Source organism: Musca vetustissima, unplaced genomic scaffold (assembly GCF_032173495.1).
Source record: "Musca vetustissima isolate MV318-11 ecotype Yass unplaced genomic scaffold, APGP_CSIRO_Mvet_v1 utg14119, whole genome shotgun sequence".
Taxonomy (NCBI): domain Eukaryota; kingdom Metazoa; phylum Arthropoda; class Insecta; order Diptera; family Muscidae; genus Musca; species Musca vetustissima.
The window spans coordinates 144,444-169,443 of NW_026878456.1; the positions used below are offsets into that span (position 1 = coordinate 144,444).

The window sequence follows — 25,000 nt, forward strand, 5'->3', positions numbered from 1 at the left end:
AACATCGTAACGTGGAATCGAATATAAAACATACTTTGCCAGGATTAAAAGTATGATTTTATAAGACAAACTCAAAACGAAAAACTTGAAACGACGTGCATGAGAATATAAAGCAAAACTAAGCTAAACGAAACGAAACATCCCGAAACAATGTTATGTGAAATTTCCAAAATCAAAATATTCCACTAAAGGAAGAAAAGCGGAAAAACGAAACATTGACGCAACGCCAGCGAAGTGTCGCAAAACTAGTCTTCCGACAATTGCACGCCAACAATAACCAACAACACCAACAACTAAGTTTGGGGTGACAATAAAATTAACAAAATGAAAATATTAATTTTAATTTGTTTTGTGTGTGGTAAGTGATGGCAGTGGACCAGAAATAGTTAAAAAAAAACCTTACAATGTGTGGATGTTTAGACTATGTGTAATCGTTTTGTAAATTTAACATTAAGTTAATACATGAATGAAATTGTTGTAATTGTCGATTGCGTTAACATTTTATGAATAGAGTGTGAAATTATAAAAACTTGTATTATTATTAATTAAAATTTTATAGTATTATTAGGGATAGTGAAATGGGTTAAAAGTTTGCGTATTGAACTCTGTGCCTGATTTTTTTAAAGTGGATCATACCCTATACACATATAACGGGAATAATTTTGCAAATATTTGTTTGTGATTTACCCCAAGAAATTATTCGACCTAATGAGAATTGTGTGAAAATTACAAAATTATAGCCAAGTCTTTGGAAACATACTCAAAATACTCCATAACGTAAAAACCAATATATGATTACTATATCAAATAGTGATCGATATTCGTATGTTTTCATCGTTCATTTTCACTTTTACTCGATTCTTGCTCGGAAATTTGGAAAAAATTGTACATTAGGATTAACTTAAAATATTTACCATAAATGTTTATCAATTTTGTTCGCAAAATTGATAACCCATTGAGCTATAAAATTCGTTTGAATAAATTGTCGATATAGGTCCTCTAAATAATTATTCCGTACATTTGTATACTAAGTATATTAAATGTGTTATTACTCAAAATCGATTTTAATTTTTCAAGATTTTCAATGGGCTGGTAAAAACCAATATATGTAACTTTGCACATATATAATTGAAGATTTAAAAGAGAAGCAAAATAATTTACAACAAATTTTTGTTATTGTTTTGTTGTTGTTTTTTGTAATTAAAGAAAAAAGTCCTTATTATTGATGGCGGGCATGAAAACTCCTCACTAGAACATCGGAATCCGAAAATTCCAACGGTGTTAGAAAGAGTACATGTCTGGCTCTTGTATGAACTAGGATTATTGACTTCGCTCTAAAATTAACAAAATGGTGGACCTTTGAAAAATATTTTTGGAAAATCATTTTTTTTACCAAAAAAATTAAAAAATAATCTTCACCGATTGACTTTATCCAGTTCATGAGCTATAGAAACGTTGCAAAATTTGGAACCGATTGGATTATTAATATCGTGCCCGCCATTCGCAAAAAAATGTATAGAGAAAAACGCGTTTAATGTTTGAGAAGCCCTTCAGCCGTCATTTGATGCTGACACAATAAATCGGCTATATTATATATAAATGTATATAAATGTGTTATTCTTTGTTAAATCTTATATTGTATAGATATAGTCCCCATATAACGATTATTTCGCCTTTTTGTATTTTGAGAGTTGTAGCCAGTTCCAATCGAAAGGACTGTAATTTCACATTCTGGATAGAATATGACCAATTTGGGTCCATGTTTTAACATAGCGCACATAAAAAACTCCTTCCCCATTCTAGGTCTTTTGATGATCCTTTCACATTTTTCAAACGATGTGGCTGTATTTACCCCATACCTTTACCCCATATAATGGTCCAGTACCTGTATTTCATCATTCTAGGTTCTTCACCCTCAAAATACTCTATAACATAAAAACCAATATATGAGGACTACATCAAATAATGATGCAATACATCTCAGTTTTAGTCTCATAATTTATATACGATGAGGTGGAGTACACAGAATCTTGCACACCTTCAGCAATCCATCAATTTCTCAAATATTATAATTTGTGCTTCATTTAAAAAAAAACATACAGTGAACTCTCGATAATGTGAATTCGAATATGTTTTTTTAATTTTCGATTCGACCAACTTATTTACCCTGAGTTTTTTCATTACTTTAATGTCAGTTTGAGTGTACACATTATCACTGCATATTATTTTCGCCATTTCATTTTTCCCATACAAATTTCCTACAATTTATTTTTTATGGAGTCAGATGGATTGCAGAATCTCCTTAGAAAAACGATCGTTATTGGTCCACTTGTTGGGTATATCTTTTATATAAACATCCCATCATTACATTTAAAGCCTTAACCGCTCTTTCTATCATCATGAGTAGTCGTAGTAATATCATGTCTCCGGACAAAAAATATAATCAAACCAGTAAGGAAAGTAGTAAAGTCGGACTGGACCGACTATATGATACCCTTCATCACTTTGGGTATATTTAATAAATATTAAAATATTTAAATATGAGATTTGTATTTATATGTGAAAGGACTAACATCAATCCATAAGCATGCCATTCTGCATCTTATCCTAAATTTCATTTCATTCGGGCAGATTTTCGAGTCGTATGCGTACAATGGGACAAATTTACGTAACGTTTTACGTTTATAACACACTTGGTACACGCTATTCGGTATGTCGCACTGTTCAAAATTTAATTTCAATCAGACACCCGTCCGAAATATTTATGAATGCAACGTCTGCACAATATTAAAAAAAACACAATAAATGAGCTTTGCCAAATTTCATCCAATTCGGTAATAAATGCGACCTGTACTTTGTTTACAATTTAACATGGAAATGCATAAATCGACTCAGAATGTTATTCTATGCATATTCTCAAAAGGAACCATGGGTCTATCTCGTTTCCTTTCGCCTGTACCACATTGTGGTGAAGGCTATAAAAAATATATATTTCAATGCGTATCGAAAAATATGATTAATATCGAGTAAATAAGAAAATTTGAATTTTTAAATTTTCAAACATTCTTAAAAAATAAATATGCATGAAAAAGTTAGAATTTATAACAAATTTCGGTATAGGTATTAAGTCTCATAAAAAATTACCCCGTAAATCCTCCACACCTTCCCATTGATGGTAGGGTTAAGTTTCTTATATTATTGTATACTTTTTTAAATATATTATAAACCAGTGAGCGGAGCAGTATAATCGGACGGGGCCGACCATATGATACCCTACACAACTTCCACGAAAATCTAACTTTGTGTGGTTCTATATTCTGATCTTGGGCAACATTTGCACTCTCTTGTTGTTATGTTCGGATTTCAATTGTGGCCTATAGGTCGACTCAAAGAAACCCAAAAAAATAAGTTTTCGGTCCACTTTATCCCAATATTATTATCTGGTCATCACCGAAAACTACAGGCGTTGTCCTTGACCTTACCTGGATCCTCATAGCAAATTTCAAAGCGATCAGCGCTATATTTTTGCCCTCTAGGGTGGTAATGGGTTACTAAATAATATTCGAATACCTAAGCACCTGTAAATATTTAAGTGTAACTCCCACATCTGAGTACATACGACAATTTGAAGGCCAACCACTCCTCTTGGATATATTTTCAACTTCTTGGGTCTATGTCATTCAGGGGTAAATATATACGCTATAGAATACACATTTTGCAATTTTTCACACAAAAGTCAGGGTCCATTTGACCCGCTTAATATTGGCCAATCTTTATCAAAACAGGCATGGTTATTCTTTGGCCCAATCCCCTTCTCCATGTAAAAATTCGATATGTTTGGGCCATAATTGCGGCCTCTGTAGCGACCAGAAAATCAGACAAAAATAAAGTTTTTGGTCCATTTCGCCCCCCTAAATATTAACCGATCTTTACCAGAAACAATAGGGGTCTTCATTGGCCAGAACCCATCCAACATGCAAAATTTCGTGAAGATTGTTCCATAACTGTGGCCTGTATCGTGTTTACAAATTATAACGGACAGACGGATGGACACACATGTCTAGATCGACTCAGCTAGTCGAGATATGACGATCTGTATACTTAAAGGTGGGTCTAGGACCAATATTTCGCGACGTTACAAACTCTTGGGCTCCACAAAGTTATAATACCCTGACAACATAGTTGTGTAGGGTATAAAAATATATAAAAAACATGATTTATACACACAAGCGTGACGTCACACTATTTTCTGGAAAAACAAAAGATCGTAAAATTATTATGAATGCATTCTATCTTCAATTTAAATCGGGCCGAAATAGTTTAATATCTAACAAGTAATAACGTCGTTAAGTTCCGGGTCGAACTTTGCATACCCTCCATGACGTGGTGTGCATTCGAAATTCGTAAAATCGGCCGGGATTTATATAGGACTATGTTATTGCATTATGCGGTGTAGACTGTTCATTATCAAAAAAAAATTATGTTCCAAATACCCGAGTGTCGGGTATAAAAACTGGTATAGAAACATAAACCGAAAATTAAACGGAAAATTTGTACAAGGACATTTTTAACCACCTTACGATAACCTTATGATAACCCAAAAAAATCAAATTAGAGCCAATTCGGTTAGAAAACGTACCCAAACAGATTATTGGGCATATATATGGGCAATATTGGCAATTTTTTAATATTCCATTTTCAAAAAATCAGCTTTTTTATTTTTGTGGCACATCAATGATTTTTGGTACACATATAGAGAAAAATGTTCTGACTCCGAAACCGTTCGCGATCAAATTTTTGGTTGATGCGCGCAAAAGTTATCGAGATTTTAATTATGGGCATAAGAAAAAAATCTTAAAATTACGCCGTTTATTATATTGACCAAAAACGTTGATATATATTTTCCTCCGTAAAATAAGAATATGAATATATTATAATAATCACGATAAAGTTGCACATATTCGCGAAATATGAGAAAAATAAAAACATATAGCAGATTACATCAATATTTTCATTATATTAGTGACATACACACACCTAAAAATTAATTTAAAAATATCTACATAATCTAAACACCATGATGAATCAAATGATATCAAAATCACACAAGTCCGTGTAGCGGTTTCCAAATCTCAGCGACAACAAAACAAGATATTGAGGAAAAATATTTGGTTTTGGTTCAAAAAAATAATGTCATAATATTTATTATACCCTACACAACTATGTTGTCAGGGTATTATAGCTTTGTGCAGCCCCAAATGTTTGTAACGCCGCGAAATATTGGTCCTACACCCACCTTTAAGTATACCGATCGTCATATCTCGACTAGCTGAGTCGATCTAGACATGTGTGTCCGTCCGTCCGTCCGTCCGTCTGTCCAATTTAATTTGTAAACACGATACAGGCCACAGTTATGGACCAATCTTCACGAAATTTTGCATGTAGGATGGTTTCTGGCCAATGAAAACCCCTATTGTTTTTGGAAAAGATCGTTTAATATTTAGGGGATGAAATGGACCAAAAACTTTATTTTTGTCGGTTTTTCTGGTCGCTCCAGAGGTCGCAATTATGGCCCAAACACCGCGAATTTTTGCATGGAGATGCCTGTTTTGATAAAGTCGGTCAATATTTAGCGGGTGAAATGGACCCGAACATTTGTGTGAAAAATGACAAAATTTGAATTCTATTGCGTATATATTTACCACTGAAGGACATAGACCCGACAAGGGGAGCGGTCGACCTTCAAATTGATACCAATTATATTGTCGTAGGTACTCGGATGCGGGAGTTACACTTAAATATTTACAGGTGCTTACGTATTCATATATTATTTAGTAACATATTACCACACTGGAGGGCGGAAATATAGCGCTGATCGCTTTGAAATGTTCCATGAGGTTCCAGTTATGGTCAAGGACAACGCCTAAAATGTTAGGTGATAATCAGATAATAATTTTTCGGATGAAGTGGACCGAAAACTGAATTATTTGTACTTTTCGAGTCGAAAGCCGAACATTACAACACAACCCACTGTGAAGGAAATCTGGAGAAGTAATTAGAGGGTCTGTACTGATTATTAGTAACATTTGCTGACCTCTAGCCTGTCAAAAGTGTGCAAATATCGCGAAATATTGCCCAATCTCAGAATATAGAACCACACAAAGTTAGATTTTCATGGAAGTTGTGTAGGGTATCGTATGGTCAGCCACGTCCGACTATACTGCTCCGCTCACTGGTTTTTTTAATTGTATACAAGAAATTTCTGAAAAAAATTTTTGGGATTATTCTGCTTTTTTACCCGAATTTCGCCGAAAAATTGACATATATAATAATAATCACTTTTTGTGTATAAGTATACGCCTTGCGGATTATATCAAGACCCTTCCGATAAATCTTAGAATTCTATAAATAGGAATAAATCTTAAAATAAAATAATATTATGAAATATACATTTTAAATTGCGTGTAAATCGCGTAATTCTCAAAATCATTTGATGCGCATGCGGTTTCCAGGAAGTACTGAAGTTTACCTTCCAATCCATATATATTTTGCGAAATTTCATTTGACGGCTAAGATGTGCCGCACGTTACATTGAAGTACCCAAAAAATCGTAAAACGCGAATAATTTCCGAAAACTCCATATGCCATTAACGCGCATCCGATTTCGGTGTGCACCCTAAAAAAATACATCGATCTATACCATTTCAATGTGGTCCATTAAGAACCATGGATGTGCCAGCAAAATCTATTTTTGAGATAAATTGCGTACATCTCTCTTTCGGCTGAAGTTTTTAAAGTTCTCTTTTCGAAAAAGATCAAAATCCGTATGAGGTCATTTATTGAAGCGGAAATGATACACAGAAAACACAAATAAATCCGCGATATTTTCAAAAACATTTTTTGCCAAATTTCGTGTTTTTGGAAGGCCAGTTCCCGCCGTTCTAGTAGATGGATTTTCACGAAGAAGATTTTATATCATCCGAAACGTAAAAAACCTTATTGATCGCGGGTACCCATATCATTCACTTGACAGATCTAAAAATTTGGCCCCAAAAATAGGTTTTTTAGAAATTTGATCGCACAAAATTCGCACCTTCGGATGAGTATTACTCTGAATACATATCAAATTACGCAGATTCGCGACTACAATAATCTTATAATCGATTTTTATAAATACCTGTTTGCGTATTAAAGCTAGAAGTAAAATTCAAAAAACACTCAAAATCGAGCTTCAAAATGTCAGCATTATTTAAAGGTAGATGCAGTGAAAATTTTGAAAAATGATACAGAAGGGGCGTAGTCCCCATTTTGTTGGCTTCTAGTTTTATTTTGACACGAAGACCGTGCAATGAGTGGCTTAGTCACAAATCGATAGAGAACATAAAAAACTGGTTCGCCTCAACGTGTTTTTACACATTTTTTTTACATTAAAGTAGACACAGCTTCCACCAAAATAAAGTTTGGAGGTCAAAATCATGAACAGTTTGCAACGACAGATCAATTAACCCAATACTATTTACTTTTTTTCATATACTTAAGTAATTCCCGAGTTATAAAGGGGTGAACCTCCGCTTCAGCTATGTTAAAAAATTGGCAATATTGCCCATATATATATGTATATATTAAGCCAATTCGGTTGAAAAACGTACCCAAACAGACTATTGGGCGTAACATTACGTGGGGGCCTCCGAAAACTTGATATATTTATAACTTTTGTTATGTGGATTTCCTAATCAATGATCATCAAAATATATAGTAACAGCTAATTTATTTGCCCAAATTCAGGTGCCCAAACTCCACAAAATACCGAAATTTGGTATAGAGTGTTATATGAGGAATACGCCTAACAGGGTAAAGATATTGATAATTTTTAGGAGAAAAAAATTATACCCAGAGATAAGCAAAATTAGGTTAAAAACCGTGGCCAAACCATCATTGGGGAATAAAGTTTTATAATAGACTACTTTATAAATGGACAGATATATCCCATTTTCAATACGAATAACAACAATGTGCAAAATTTCAAAACTCTTAATGTCAACAGATTGGCTGACATAACAAAAACTAAGAACAAAAAACATGATTATTTTTTGCCGAGCGGGGACCATTATATAGGGGCTACGTCAAGTTTCATATGTGCTTTTAAGTTCGTATTTCAATACTAATTCTTACCGTATCAAAACGTCATTTATATGAAGTATCCATTAAATATATACCTTGCTTTTTCCTAGAATGGGATTTACTTCGAAGGTACAATACACACGTAGTAGTTTTATATATTGACAATTTTAGAAAATGTTTTAATTAAATTCTAAGGAGTTATCTAAAAAATTGACTGCAACACAATCGAATTTGTCACACATTAATGCTTTGCTTACTGGTATTTGAATATTATCGTCAATTACACGATTTACTCATTCAAGTGTTCAAATAAGTTATCATCCAATTAAATAGGATTTCGACCAATAATAATAACCAATAAATAATTTACTTCTTTGTCACACAACGGATAAATCTCCCAATTTACCAAATTACATTTTTGTATTTTCTCACTCTCTCTCTTTTTCCGCAGGCATATTAAATGTCCACACTATAGAAACACCAAATAAAGCCAGTAAAATAACGTCAACAAAACAAATTACCGATGACACAACAGCAGCCGTTGCTGCAACAGCAACTGTTGCCAAAGAATCAACATCAAATGACGCTACCAAAGATAAGAGACAAACAAAAGACACAAAAGATGGCAACAACGTCTATGCAAATCACCGAACGGATGGAACTGGCAGCGGCAGCAGCAATGGTCGTTCCAGTACACATTCCGATGATCCAGAAGATCCACAAGAGACCATTTATGGTACAGATGGTAGACAATTTTTAATACGACCACAGTCACAACAGCAGCAACAACAGCTACAAAGCGATGAGGAGCAACAACAGGAACAGCAGCAGCATCAACATCAGCCACGACATCAATTGAGAAATTACCCGGTAACCATACGGCCACATAGTTCACAGCTACTGGAACAAAGTCAAGAGGTGAGTAGACAGACAGGCACAACAGACACCAACAAAGCAGAAGATTATATTCTGTGGGATAGATTGTTGGACGTATAAGCTTAAATTGTGCTATGATTTTTTCTTTTGTTTTGGCAGCAAAACCACTCTCGATCGTTAATTCATTTGAAGAAAAAAAAAACAAAAATCATAGCTGTCAATTGATGTTCAAACATTAAATATCGAAAGGTTAATGAGTTAATTTTTTGATGTTAAAAAATATCTACGACATAAATGGTTGGAAAATAAATTTGAAATGCTACCTGATCGCTGAGCTGAGATGCTGTTGGCATTAATCAAATAATTAATGTGTATATAAAATTAGTTTGGACATGAGTTTACAACTGACTGATATGACAGATTTAGCTGTAATGGTATTGGAAACATATACATACATGATTGGAAACACAATATGAGTTAACTATTAGTGTTAAATGATTGAAGACATCTACATTTAAATGTAGTAGCATGCTGCAGCTCCCCGGGTCAAATATTAAAATGGATGAAGCAGATTAGTTCGAGTAATTTTAACGCATTAATTTTATTTCCAATTATTTTAGTTTGAGTAACAAATATTTAGCCTATGTCCAATAGATAACAATTATAAATATGATTGTTATATGTGAGGTAGTAAAATTAAGTAATCGCCAGGAAATATATCTTGCAATATGGAGTGGACGGATGGGCCCCGTCTTCGGATTCGATCTGGGCTAGGTACAAATATTACCATGTGCAAAGTTTAGATGATATTCCGATCACTTCATATACAATTTACAAATGTTGATAGAAGGCTAATACAGGGAAGGGACCGATAAATCCCATCTCCCAACAATATACAGGCATAATTAAAATATTACGTTGAGCATAGTTTGCTTTGAATTGGATTCGCATTATATTATAAAATAAATTTTCAGCACAATTTTCACCATTTTGTGGGGGAGGTACCAGAAAGAGTGAATCTAACGTTTCCATTTTCGAACTTGATTTGAGTTTGAAAGAAATATAACGATGTACATGTGTTGAATTAAATCGGACATTCCATTCGCTTGATATTGGATGAACAAATTTTCAAAATTTTGACATTTTTGGGAGAGGTAAAAAAAGAGTAGATCAATCCATCTTCGGACTTGATCTAGTTTTGGTAAATATTAGATTGGTAAAGAGAAATACATTATTTTTATTGAACTTTAGGACTTCATTTAACATTATTTGGAATGTCGGATTTGGGCCAAATATACACCGTTTTGTTGTACGTTTTGTTGCCATTTTTTTCATAATATCTCTCTCATAGAAGTCCAGCTCTCTATTTGAAAACCAGTAAGGAAAGTAGTAAATTCGGACTGGGCCGACTATATAATACCCTTCACCTCTTTAGGAATATTCTATATATGTATCCTAACAGAATACGCGTTTTTGTTATATCTATATCTGAACCGATTTCAGGGAAACTTGCCAGAGACTAATTTATACTACATCAGTACGTTGTGTCAATCGGCCTAGCTATGGATCTTTTAGCAACATCATTCTAGACTTAATGCAGTACCCTATATCAAAATTCGTGCAAATGGAATAATATATAGGGACTTTGGTGCACTAATTACATAAAATCGGACGAAAATATATATGGGAGCTATATCTAAATCTGTAGCGATTTTCACGAAACTTAGCACACATCATTCTAGACATAATTCAGTACAATATGACAAATTTCGTGCAAGTCGAATGATTTTCAGAGACGTTGGTGCACTAATTACATAAAATCGGACGAAAATATGTATGTGAGCTATATCTAAATCTGAACCGATTTTTACGAAACTTAGCACAAATCATTCTAGACTTAATTCAGTACGCTATGCCAAAATTCGTGCAAATGAAAAGATTTCCAGGGACTTTGGTGCACCAATTGCATAAAATCGGGCGAAACTATATATGGGAGCTATATCTAAATCTGAACCGATTTTCATGAAACTTAGCACACATAATTATAGGCGACATTCAGTACGCTGTTCCAAATTTCCTGCAAATCGAAAGATATGTAGGGACTTTGGTACACAATTTACCTTAAATCGGACGAAGATATATATGGGAGCTATATCTAAATTCACGATTTTCACGAAACTTGGCAGACATCATTCTAGACCTTATTCATTACGCTGTGCCAAATTTCGTGCAAATCAAAAGATTTCCAGGGACTTTAGTGGACTATTTACCTAAAATCGGGCGAAGCTATATATGGGAGATATATCTAAATCTAAATCGATTTTCACGATTCTTGGTAGACATCATTCTAGACCTTATTCATTACGCTATTCCAAAATTCGTGCAAATGAAAAGATTTCCAGGGACTTTGGTGCACCAATTGTCTAAAATCGGACAAAAATATATATGGGAGCTATATCTAAATCTGAACCGATTTTTCCCAATTTCAATAGGCCCAAATAAATGAGCTGTGCCAAATTTCATCCAATTCAGATAATAAATGCGACCTGCACTTTGTTTACAATTTAACATGGACAGACGGACGGACGGACATGCAGAAAGTGATTCTATGCATATTCTCAAAAGGAACCATGGGTCTATCTCGATTATTTTTGCCTGTTACAAACATATGCACAGAGACATAATACCATGTACCACAGTGTGGTGAAGGGTATAAAAAACTCTAGTAGTGGATTTTCACAATCCTCCCTAGATACAAATTTTTATCATTAAAGAAATTTTGCAATGCAAGAAATAGATGATAATCGCTTGGTGCCAAGTCCGGACCGTATGGCGGATGCATTAAAACTTCCCAACCAAGCTCCCGAAGATTCTGACGAGTCACTGTAGATGTGTTTGGCCTAGCGTTGTACTGGTGGAATAAGAAACCTTTCCTGTTGGCCAATTCTAGCCTTTTTCTGGTCAATTGCTATCTTCAAACGGTCCAGTTGTATGGCAGTAGAGATCAGTATTTAGCGTTTGGCCATATGGAAGCAACTCATAATAAATAATCCCCTTCCAGTCCCACCAAATGCATAGCAGAACCTTCCTGGCCGTTCTGGTTTGGCCACCGTTTGAGGTACTTCTCCGCTCTTTGACCACGATCGTTTTCGCACAGGGTTATCGTATGTGATCCATTTCTCATCTCCAGTCACTATTCGTTTAAGAAATGGGTCTATCTTATTCCGTTTGGCCAAGGATTCGCAGATGGAAATTCGATCCATCCTATTTTTTCTGTTAATTGTCCCACCAAATGCATAGCAGAACCTTCCTGGCCGTTCTGGTTTGGCCACCGTTTGAGGTACTTCTCCGCTCTTTGACCACGATCGTTTTCGCACAGGGTTATCGTATGTGATCCATTTCTCATCTCCAGTCACTATTCGTTTAAGAAATGGGTCTATCTCATTCCGTTTGGCCAAGGATTCGCAGATGGAAATTCGATCCAATCGTATTTTTTCTGTTAATTGGTGTGGCGCCCAAACATCGAGCTTCTTTTTGAATCCAGCTTTGTGTAAATGGTTTAAAACAGTATTATGGTCGATTTTTAGCTTCTGGGCGATGTTACGACTGCTAACATGCCGGTCAACTTTAAACATTTATCCGATTTTATCAACCTAATGGATTTCTCTTTCCCCAATCTAATATGATAGGTTGTGCAATGGTTGGATGTTCGCATGATATTATGAAATAAATTTTCAGCGAAATTTTGACCATTTTTTGGGGACATTATATGGATATATGTAGGTGTAGAACTGAATGCAAAATATGTTTTATGTTAAAGTTAAAGGACTTTAAGAACTCACTTCGTATTGACGAATTTGGCGACCAAGGGCTCTTAACAATTCTTATTTAACTTTTATTACATTTTTTTTTTTCAATTTAACATTTAAAATATTACCTTCGAGCATAAACCTCCCTGACTAGGAGTCTTTAGGTACACCTTCATTTATTTACCAAAAATGATACTGAAAGCTAACTAATTCCGCCATCCATTATGTCTGGTTTCTAAAACATATTATATTTATCATTACTGTTGTTCGCCTTGTTGTTGTTGTTAAAACCTTATTTCATATTGAGACAACAATACCAAAGGAACGGATACAAACAATAGACCAAATGTTGTAGTTAATTTGTTCATGAGGTCTGAGTCGTGACTAGTTTGTTTCATACAAGATTACCTTTTGAAAAGAATTTGCTAACATTTGGTATGTATCTTGTTGGTCATCATTTTCTCAATCTAGGTAAATATATATATATATATATATATATGCATATTTAAAATGTATTATTTTGTCTGCCTGTTATTTTTTAATTTAAAACAAATAAACAAAATATATGTCTAACAAACTGGGAGGATTACATACAAAATGGCACAAAACTACAAAAATATTTACCAAATTATAAGATTTAATTTTTTTGATATTGCCTCTGGACTTTTTCAATTTACCATTTAGTGAAACACATTGTAATAATCTCCAGACAACATATTTCCCTATGGTTAAAAGTGTTCATAAAACACCCAAATACCTTGCAGTATACATGTAAACACTCAAGTTCCTCCTCCTACTTTTCAAAGTAATTTTGGAAAACAAAACTCGCACTCGCATTACGCTCTACCGATTTGTTGGTCTTACAACAAAATTACATAGCAATTAATTTGTTTTACAATTTTAACTAAAATTATGACAAAACAAATTTACCAAATAACACCTACAAATTTCCTTTACATTTATTTATAATTCCAAAGTAGTTTAAATTGAGAGAAAAAATTCGCACACCCTACTTATTGCGGCACATAAATATGCATACTCTTGTAAACGAACATGTATACTTTTGACGTTTCAATTTTTTATTATTTACAAATAAATAATTGTGTGATAATAAAAGAGAATTGCATACATCCATTTAATACAGTGGGTCAAATCTTTCTATTAATTTTTTTATTTGTCTATTGTTTTGGTTTAAAAAATAAAATGGTTTCGGATTTTTCCACCAATTCTCATCAGTTCTCTAAGTGTTTGTACCCTACACCACACTGTGGTGTAGTTGGAAAAAGGATTCAATATTTACCCTTAGTTACTTTTGACAACATGCATTTCACTTTCTAAGTCGATTTGTGTACATCTGTCCATTTTTACCGGCCCAACGTACCATTCTCAATAAAACTTGAGAACAAGCTCATAGTAATGGTTGTTTACTATGAGCTTGTTCTCAAGTTTTATTGAGATTAGATTGCTGAATTAAGCTTTTTTTAAAAAATTTTACAAAAATTTTGTTAAAATGTCAATTCTCAACTATGCTTGAGAAACTATTGTTGTGCACAATTGTTTCTCATGTATAATTCTATCTGACGATTGAGAAAAGCCTATTATTATTGCAAAAAGATTACACAAACAATTGTATCACGAGGGTACCGTTTTAATTTTTCTACAATTATTACTAAACATTTCTCCAGACTTTTTCAAGATTAATGCTTGCTTTGGTAAGCTTAATATAATATTATTCTCAAAAATTTTGGTTTGTTGGGGTACTGGTCGCATTTGTGATTTAGATATAGCTGTCATATATATTTCGTTCGATTTATTGTAAATGGTGCACCAAACTCAGAAAGTGTATCCGATTGAGACAAAATTTTGCATAGGCCAACGAATTGAGTTAAGAATGACGTGTGTTAGGTTTTATTTGAATGTTTCCAAAATTAGATATAACTCCGATATATATTTTCATCCGATTTTATGCAAAAGCTGCACCAAATATTAAACAAACGTAGAAAATTTGTTCGATTGTCGTGAAAGTTTGCTAGAATTGAACCTGTCTGATTGACACGAAACTTTCCATATAATATCCCTGAGTCAAAAATTGCGTGTATTATGTTTCGCTTAAGGGGACCCCCCCCCCATTCTCGGGGTCAATTTTTTTTATTTAATTTGTATCTGCACTAATAGAAGAATGTCCCTACAAAATTTCAAGTGAAAATCTCAAGAACTCTTGAAAATATAGCCAATTTATTGTGTCAGCATCAAGTGACGGTTAAAGGGCTTCTCAAACTTTAAACGCGTTTTTCTCTTTTGGCGGGCACGATAACTCAAAAACTAGGATAAAGCCAATCGGCGAATATCTTCCTTATTTTTTAACTTGGTTTTTGGTAAAAAATCGGCGATTTTCCAAAAATATTTTTTCAAAGGTCCGCCATTTTGTTAATTTTAGAGCGAAGTCAATAACATGTAACACATAACAACATGTAATCTTTCTAACACCGTTGGAATTTTCGGATTCCGATGTTCCAGTGAGGAGTTATCATGCCCGCCATCAAAAATAAGGACTTTTCTTTAATTACAAAAAGAAAATAATTACAAAAAACAACAACAAAACAATAACAACAAATTTTTGTAAATTATTTTTCTTCTCTTTTAAATCTTCAAATATATATGTGCAAAGTTACAAACCTTAACAAGCATTGGTATTGATTTACCAGCCCATTGAAAATCTTGAAAAATTACAATCGAAAATTTGAGGGTTCCCTTAAGGACAAAAATTACAATATGGCGGGTCTATGAAATTTAATTTTTGAAATTTCCTATTTTTTGACCACAAAGATCTTGACCGATTACATTTATCATAGTTCATACGATAGCTATGTATGTACAAAATAATGTGTTACAATTCGGAACCGATTAGATTAATAGTTTTTGAGTTATCGTGCCAGCCAATCGTAAAAATACTCTTTGAGAAAAACGCGTTTAAAGTTTGAGAAGCACTTCTGCTGTCGCTTCATGCTGCCATAATAAATCGGCTTAAGTATTGTCAAAAAGGACACAAATTCTGCAGAAATTTATTTTTTTGAAAATCCCTATTTTTTGACCACAAAGATCTTGACCGATTACATTTATCATAGTTCATACGATAGCTATGTATGTACAAAATAATGTGTTACAATTCGGAACCGATTAGATTAATAGTTTTTGAGTTATCGTGCCAGCCAATCGTAAAAATACTGTTTGAGAAAAACGCGTTTAAAGTTTGAGAAGCACTTCTGCTGTCGCTTCATGCTGCCATAATAAATCGGCTTAAGTATTGTCAAAAAGGACACAAATTCTGCAGAAGTAGAAGTTCCTCTGTTCCTTTTAAGGTGTTAGTCGAATGAAAACTTTAAATGCATTTTCTGCAAACTATTTTTTAAAAGTCCTTCATGATAAGTTTCTGATATCCTATATGATATACTATGGATATATGACGTATATAATTATTTAAACCACCTGCGAGCTGTCCTGTTAGTTGTATTTGAATTCACATATTTTATGAAAACCCTCCGATATTCCATTGAAGTACCCTATACCAAATTTCGAGGTCTGTTATTAAAACAAAGACTTAGTATGTGGTAGGCGCATCCTATCCCATGAGAGACCTTCTATGAGGTATCCTATTCCAAGGAAACTTCTTCATATGTTATATAAGACATCCCAACATATATTACTAATATTTAGTACAGCCCTTCTAATTACTTGTCCAGATTCCCTTCACGGTGGTTTGTGTTGTGATCGACTCGAAAAAACACTAAGAATTAAGTTTTCGGTCCACTTCATCCCAATATTATTATCTGATGATCATCGAAAAATATAGGCTTTGTCCTTGACCATACCTGAATCATCATGGAAGATTTCAAAGCGATCAGCGCTACATTTTCGCCCTCTAGTGTGGTAATATAAATATTTAAGTGTAACTCCCACATCCGAGTACATACGACAATATAATTGGTATAAATTTAAAGGTCAACCACTTCTCTTGGATATACTAACAACTTCTCGGGCCTGTGTCATTCAGGGGTAAATCTATACGATCTATACAAATTTTGTCATTTTCACACAAAAGTCAGGGTCCATTTGACCCTCTAAACATTGACCAATCCAATTATCAAAACAGGCATGCTTACTCTTTGAGCCGATTCGGCCACCAGCGGCCTCTGGAGCGACGAGAAAATCGGACAAAAAAAATTTTGGTCCATTTCATCCCCTAAATATTAACCGATCTTTACCAAACGATAGGGGTCTTCATTGGTCAGGACCCATCTTACATGCATAATTATAATTACAATTATTTGAGTGAAATGTCTAACTGTTCCCTTTCTCAAAACTAACCCGTCCCATAGTACATTATGGTAGCGGATATGTTATGTATATATGTCCCCTACTGTATAGGAAAATCATGCAAACATACATGTTTATATATATCCATGTACATATTTTGACTACAGGCAATTGCTACCTGTCTGCGAGACATGACGTCAGCTGACATCAAAGTGAATAAACAACCACCACAAAACCGCAAATTATAAAACGGAACAATCAACTAACAACAACAACAAATAAACGAATCAGCAAACATCAAAAAATGACGACGACGTCGACAACAGAAGTTGCAACAATTTATGTGAAACCCAAGTAAAGACCCTATTAAACGGCACTCTCAAGACCCACATGTAAATAGAGGTGCACACAAACATATCTATTTATATAAAGTCAGTTGTTGTATTGCCCAAGTAGCTGCAACTCATCACAACTTGCAACTGCACCCTTTTGACGCCTTTAATGTGTGTGCTGGTGTGTGTGTGTGTGACATAAAGTGTTTAACACTTCAACTAAAAAGTTCATGAGAATTTTGTGGCATTGTTGAGCTTTCCACAATTTAACAAACGAGGCAAATTGTTAAGTAACACTTTAAAAAATAAACGTTTATATTGATATACGTGTTGGAGTGCATATTCACTTGGCAAATTCGTCGGAGACCCAATAAAATCACTATAGACATCGACTTATTTGAACCCGATATACATCCTTGCTTTCTTATATATATTATAGATTATATATTATATCTGAAAAATAAAAGCCCAATATAAGCTCAGTTTACTCGATATTTGGTAACAATTGATACCAAATGTTACCAAATGTTGTCTGTTTACCCAAAAATCCAGTAAAAGAGACTCAAGTGAGAGAGCAAGTTTTACAGTTCAACAACAACAAACTTACTGGAGTTTACTGAAAGAATTTTATGCAGTAAGATTTTGCAAACTCAGCCATTTTTGGGTCAGCTGTTTTATGACCAAACACAAAAAATTTTCAAAATATCTTTTTAATTTGCACAGTTCCATTTGATATTAAGTTACATAAAAATTATAGAAAATGGAAGAAAATTCATAAGTAATGCCAAGTTTAATTAAATTAGAAACTAATTCATTATAGTTTTAGGCAAGTTCAAGAAAGAGGACAATATATTGATGCAGGAAGCTTAAATGTTCCCGGGGAACATACTAAATCAATTTTTCTTTTATTGTTCATTTTATTTTTAATATTAAATGCAATACAAATAATTGTGTTCGTCTTTTGTTTGCTTGTTTATTTCGGCGCAAATAAAAATGTTTTCTTGAATCAGCTGTTTATTTGCAGAATTTTACTAAATGTTGTGTGTTTACTTTTCTCAGTATTATCGCAAAAGAGAGTAAAAACGGCTTTCTCTCTGAACTAGAACTTACTGAGTAAATCTTACTGGAAAAATAACCAGACACACCTATAAATAAAAACAAATGCAGTATCGAAGAAAAATCACTTTAAATTATTCTTTAGTATAATTTTTATGAAAATCTTCAATATATTTCCTCATTTTCATGTTACCGTTAAGGGAACCCCACCCATTCTCGATTTTAATTTTTCAAGAATTTCAATGGGCTGGTAAATCAATACCAATGCTTGTTAAGGTTTGTAACTTTCAACATATATATTTGAAGATTTAAAAGAGAAGAAAAATAATTTACAAAAAATTTTTGTTATTGTTTTGTTGTTGTTTTTTGTAATTGAAGAAAAGTCCTTATTTTTGATGGCGGGCATGATAACTCCTCACTGGAACATCGGAATCCGAAAATTCCAACGGTATTAGAAAGAGTACATGTCTGGCTCTCGCATGAACTAGGATTATTGACTTCGCTCTAAAATTAACAAAATGATGGACCTTTGAAAAATTATTTTTGGAAAATCGCCGATTTTTTACCAAAAACCAAGTTAAAAAATAAGGAAGATCTTCACCGATTGGCTTTATCCTAGTTCATACGAGAGCTATACACTCCCAGAGAAACGTTGCAAAATTTGGAACCGATTGGATTATTAGTTTTTGAGTTATCGTGCCCGCCATTCGCAAAAAAATATTTAGAGAAAAACGCGTTTAAAGTTTGAGAAGCCCTTCAGTCGTCACTTGATGCTGACACAATAAATCGGCTATATCTTGAAGAGTTCTTGAGATTTTCACTTGAAATTTTGTAGAGACATTCTTTAATCAGTGTAGATTCAAATTATATCAACAAAAATTTTGACCCCGAGAATGGGGGGGTCCCCTTAAATGTATTCTAAAATCCATTGACTCAATCTGACATAACCAACTTTAGACACCTCTGAGCAGAGTAGCATAACCAAACCAGTAAGGAAAGTAGTAAAGTCGGACTGGGCCGACTATATGATACCCTTCACCACTTTGAGTATATTGTTCATATGGGAAATTACAAAAATCTTTTAAATTCCCTGAAACTGAGGTTTGCAAGCTTATAACTCGCGAAATATGAACATATTGCAAATAATTTAAATTAATTTCTATAAAATGAAGTGTTCTTGTCAAAATCTTAGAATATTGGTAATAAATAATAAGTTGCGTGGTAGCTGTGATGGTGGTAATGTAAACAAACGGGTGAAAATGTGTTGAAGCCAACGAGTTTTTTTATGTTCCTTCCTGATTTGTGGCTAAACTACACAACGCACGCACATGTGATCAGTGACTAAGTTAAAGAATGCTCCACGGACAATATGGTTCTAATGTATGATTTTTGAATATAATCACTGCATCCAACCAAAAAGGATGCTGAGATTTTGAAGCCGGATTTTCGGTGTTTTTTGAATTTTTCTTATAATCAGGACTCGCAACCAAATAATGGGCTAAACTTATTATAGGATTGCAGAACTTGTGATCTTGCTTCGTTTAGTGTATATCTCATGAATATGTCCACCGTAGGTTATTTGAAATTGGATTCCATAGACAACAACTTGGTACATAAATTTTTATAAAAAACTTATTTTTTGAGTCTAAATTTAAGAAAGTCCATTCAAATGCCGTGGAACCCCGCGTGATTTTAGTTTTTTTTTTACGTGCCGAATCTAATGAACCCAGCCATGTTCAATTCCGCCCAATAAAAAGGCGGATATAGGTACCTTGAATGTAGGAAAAACTGCAAAAACTTATTTTGACAAATTCGCGTATATAATCGCGTTTTTGTTCGAATTGATTTTACGCAGATTCATGCTAGTATTATCATATTCGCGAATCTGTGTGAAATAGGTCTATATTGTCCAAAATTGATTGTGGTGGCGCATCCAAGGTTCTTAACCAATTCTTTTAAAATAGATGTACTTTTGTGTATTTTCATTGGAGATTACTGAAATCTGTTGCGCATAAAAATCTTATGTGATTTGCGTCATTTTTAGCCATTCTTACGGGTTTTGCATAGTAAACTGCATCGAGCGGCACACTTTGGCCGATAAATGAAACATCGATAAATTCATAATTATTGAAAGAGATTGATTCAGTTTATACGAAAACCGCATGCACAACAACTGATTTCCGCGAATACGCGAATTGCATGCTTTTCAATATTAATCATGTTTATGTATTGTATATGTTGCAAATATCTATTAGATGAGTCAACAGATATTTAACAATCATCTAAAGAAATTGCAGAAGAAAGAGTCGTATATTTTAGAAGATTAAGGCAGAACCGCATTTCCTTAACCATACTACAAATCTAAAATTCAAATAAACGTTTTGTCTTGATTAAAAAAAAGGATTTATTTTATTTTCAGATATCTTCATGCTTTTATTTGTTTTCGCGACTATTAAACCGTGATTTGACAAGTATGAAAAGAAAATAAATGTTTTTATCGATTTGTGAAGAAATTCGCGAATTACAACAAATAGGAATTTATTTAATTTATATTTGAAATACAAGATTTAAAACCGCTATAACTTTTGTGCACAGCATCCGATTTTGGGAACGCGAACAGATTTCGAATCAGCATATTTTTCTTTGCCCTCGAAGGAACATACTCATGTCTTTCTGCAACATATACTAAATTTAATTTCAGTCGGGCAGATTTAGAGTCGAAAAACGATTTATAGTAAAATTGATACACGCTATTCGGTACGCCGCACTGTTAAAAATTTAATTTCAATCCGACACCCGTTCGAAATACATATGGAAGTTATTGAACCGGTTTTTCCGAAACTCACCACACATCATTCCAGACTCAATTCAGTACGTTATGCCAAATTTCGTACAATTCGATACATAAAATCGGACGAAAACTTATATTGGAGCTATATCTATCTGAACCGGGTTTTCCGAAACTCACCACACATCATTTCAGACTCAATTCACTATAGAGAAGTGAAGTGTATAAAAAGGGCCAAGAAAAAAAAATATTCACTAAAACTATTAACAATGGAAAACCAAACGCAAAGACTTTCTTCCCACAAAAGTTTTCCACCCAAATTGGAAGTCTTTGTTCACAAAAAAGTTTCTCAGGTGAGCAAAGGGCCAACGGTGAATGGTATGTGTGTGTGAAAATATTACAAAGTTATCACACATTTTATTCTTTACGTAATAATAGAAATCATCATTTAACATTTTATGTTCCCACTTCTAATTATTATTTTATTTTTTGTTTCTCTTAATTCTTGTCATCCCACCATTAACTTCATGATTTATAAGAAAAAATTGTTTTCATTGGATATTTCGGTCAAGGTTTCTTCAACAAATTACTATTGTTTGGTAGCCTTACTTTGTTAACTGAATGAGTTTGTTGTCTTAATAAATATATAAAATAAGTTTTTTTTTTAATAAAAAAATTTGTTCATATTAAGCAAACAATTGTATATTGAGTTTAATAGAGGTAATCATTAGCTTACCTAGGGGGGAAATTAGTTAATTACTGACAACTGAAGACTTAAGACACAAATATTCTATGAGAATTTATCCAATGCAAGACTTGTCTAAAGATAAAATGGTATATTGAAAACTAAAGATTTAAGAAACGAACTTGATATAAGATGGCATACAGTCGAAATCGCCTATAACACCATATCGGTCATAACGATACAATTCAAAGTCTCGAAAAACGTTCACATCTGTAATAATGTAATATAATGGTTTTTTCTTACTCCTCTATTATAATAACAAGCAAATCTCCACTTTACCATTACAGATCCAACATTATGCCTATCTGCAAGACTTAAATCGACAGCAGCAACAACAACAACAGCACAAGTCACAAAGCCATGGTAAATCTCGAACTGTTCAAAATAAAAAATCACCGGCTCGTAATCATCAATCTGAATCAGCAACAAACAGTCAAGTTGAAGAAGCCGAACAACGTTATTCAGTGGCAGTGGAACAACCTGTACCAATAGCTCAGCTACATCCAAGAGGACAAATCTATCGGCCACAAACTCCCTACCATATTGCATTGCAACAGCAGCAGCAACCACAACCGAATGGCGGTGCACCACCCAATCAACCATATCAGATAATACCAGAAGAGCAATTTTTAAAACTTTTAGAAGAAGAACTACAAGCCAGGGCATATCATGAAGATCAAGTAAGGCGACAACAGCAGCATGCTCAAGCACAAGCTCAGTCGCAGGCACAGGCACAATCACAACAAAAAGCTCCACAACAAGCCCAAGGCCTCGGTCATTATCGCCAACGTATTGAGACCGCGGATGATGAGCAACAACTCCAGCCGGAATATGTACAATATCAAACACCAAGATCACGTGGCGGTCCCAAATATTTGCCATTTCCCCAGAATCCCATACAGGAACAACGACATCAGCAACAATTACTCGAACAGGAAGCTGCAGCAGCACCACACCCTCCACCATCACTACCGCCTCAAATAGCTTACTATAGACCTCAAATCAATTACAAGACCCTGGCCAATCATCCATTGGCAAAATCATCTCTGGAAAAAGAAATCGAAAACTTGTTTGCCTCGAATAAACCCCATGTATCACCCGTTCAGATAGTTGATAACTCAAATGAACCATCGGTTCTCATAAATCATCCTCATCACCGACATACCGTTGCGCCCTCACCTCCACCACCGGCACCAACTGTTCAAACCCACTCACCTCGCCCAATTTCCGCCAAAGCCTATGTCCCCAGCACCTCGGCTCCAAATAGTGTAACCGATGCAAACAGCCAACCTTTTATACCCTCAGTATTTCGACTTGGTAATTATCCACAGCTTGTTGGTAATTACCCCGTACCTCAACAAGTTATAGATGCCAAAAAATTGGGCCCAGTGGTTTATCCTCCATCTGCCCAACCACCAGTCCAGGCATCTCAGTTTTATTACCAAGAAGCTTTGCCCTCACCTCGGCCCAAAGCAGTTCGTCATAAATATGGTACTAAATTCGCAACAACACCCACCCCAGTCAAAACCCACCAAAACGAAGTAAACTATCCAGCCCCAAGCAAATACGCTCAACCCATACTGTACGAGCCTGAAAGACCAACGCCATCAACAGCTCCGGCCGAACCAACTCATTTCTATCCCAGCCCACCAGATCCTCATCGAAATATAGCCTCACCACCTACAGTCCCTCCTACACCAGCAGTTACCACGAAATATTCACATCATGCTCCAACAGATTTGCGTCAACTACCACTTCCCGCCTCATCGCCATCTCAATCTAGTATTTATGTATCACAGGGAACGGGTATTGCCACACCATCACGTCCCGTTAAACCCAAAACAATAGAAGACTTGAAGCAATTACATTTGCCACCACCAGGAGGTAAGCCGCTGACACAGGCCGAATTTCAAGCCTTAGTCGATGCAGGCTACCCCGTAACTGCAGTTCCCGTTCCAGTACCTGTGCCCTATGAACAATACGTTAAAGATCATCCTGAATATCGTAATCAACCTCCACCACAACCGCCAGCTCTACCCGTAAATTATGAACAATTGATGCGTTTTGCTCAGTTGCAACAGCATCAGATTCCCCATCCCCAGTATCTCGCCACACAACGTGCCCATCCACGTTCATTGTTAGCTAGGCCATCGGAACCATCTGTGAAAATTCTCTCCTCTCCATCGGAACCACAAGAACAAACCGTGTCGGCTATTGGTGGTGGTAGTGTAACATATCTAAGAGCGATTCCCGAAAATTCGAAACGACGTCCGCGCGACGAAAGCGAAACGAAAGTAATGGGGGCAAAGGAAGAGTCCGAAAAACTTGATTTGGAGGATAATTTACAAAGCAAAGTTGAAACTTTAAACTAGTTAAAATAGAAAAAAAATACAAACAACAACAAGAAAAAACGACAAATATTAATTTTCGTTATATTTACAAAAACTAAATATTCAATATCTTATTAATATTATTTAATTCCTAAAGTATTAAACTGTCGACTTAGTTAAGAAAACTTTTTCTTTTTTTTATACCCATTGTTTCTCTTTTCATTAATTTATAGTTATCTGTTATGATTATTTTTGTTTATGGAAGTTACCAATAATCTTATTATTATTTTGTACAGAATGCAAGTGCATAGCGAAATAAAATGATAATCTATTTTATAACAATACATAGTTTATGGAATTGGTATTTTTATATAATTGTAGTGGCAAGAAAGAGTGGTGGTTGAATGAATTATTACGGGGACTGCAATTTATATTGGGGTTGTAGCATTAATCTAATTTTTGTTATTGACGTGTTTTTCAAAAATATTCCTCATTTGATTTTACTGAAGACATATCATCTCAAAAATAATATGCAATAGCTGCAAGGAAAGATATGAAGCTTTTACTTTATGAACGTTAGTGTTAACAGCACACAAATTCCTCACCTACGGCCCCTTCTGGGTTATTAT

General features: G+C 34.4%; 1 protein-coding gene across 1 annotated transcript; it reads left to right on the forward strand.

Annotated features, from left to right (window-relative positions):
• The first annotated feature begins 288 nt into the window (after positions 1-288).
• On the forward strand, positions 289-24,413 carry LOC133323207 (ataxin-2 homolog). The gene is made up of 3 exons (XM_061532161.1): positions 289-358; positions 8,573-9,039; positions 22,329-24,413. The coding sequence occupies exons 1-3, from the start codon at positions 325-327 to the stop codon at positions 24,411-24,413; spliced, it is 2,586 nt and encodes an 861-aa protein (XP_061388145.1). The 5' UTR covers positions 289-324.
• Positions 24,414-25,000: the final 587 nt, after the last annotated feature.

What these genes read in the sequence shown, in the direction of transcription:
- LOC133323207 (XM_061532161.1), top strand. Translation starts at nt 325, where the DNA reads ATGAAAATATTAATTTTAATTTGTTTTGTGTGTG. An exon ending in TTTAATTTGTTTTGTGTGTG is followed by an intron (nt 359 to 8,572) that starts GTAAGTGATGGC and finishes CTTTTTCCGCAG; the next exon opens with GCATATTAAATGTCCACACT. An exon ending in TACTGGAACAAAGTCAAGAG is followed by an intron (nt 9,040 to 22,328) that starts GTGAGTAGACAG and finishes TTACCATTACAG; the next exon opens with ATCCAACATTATGCCTATCT.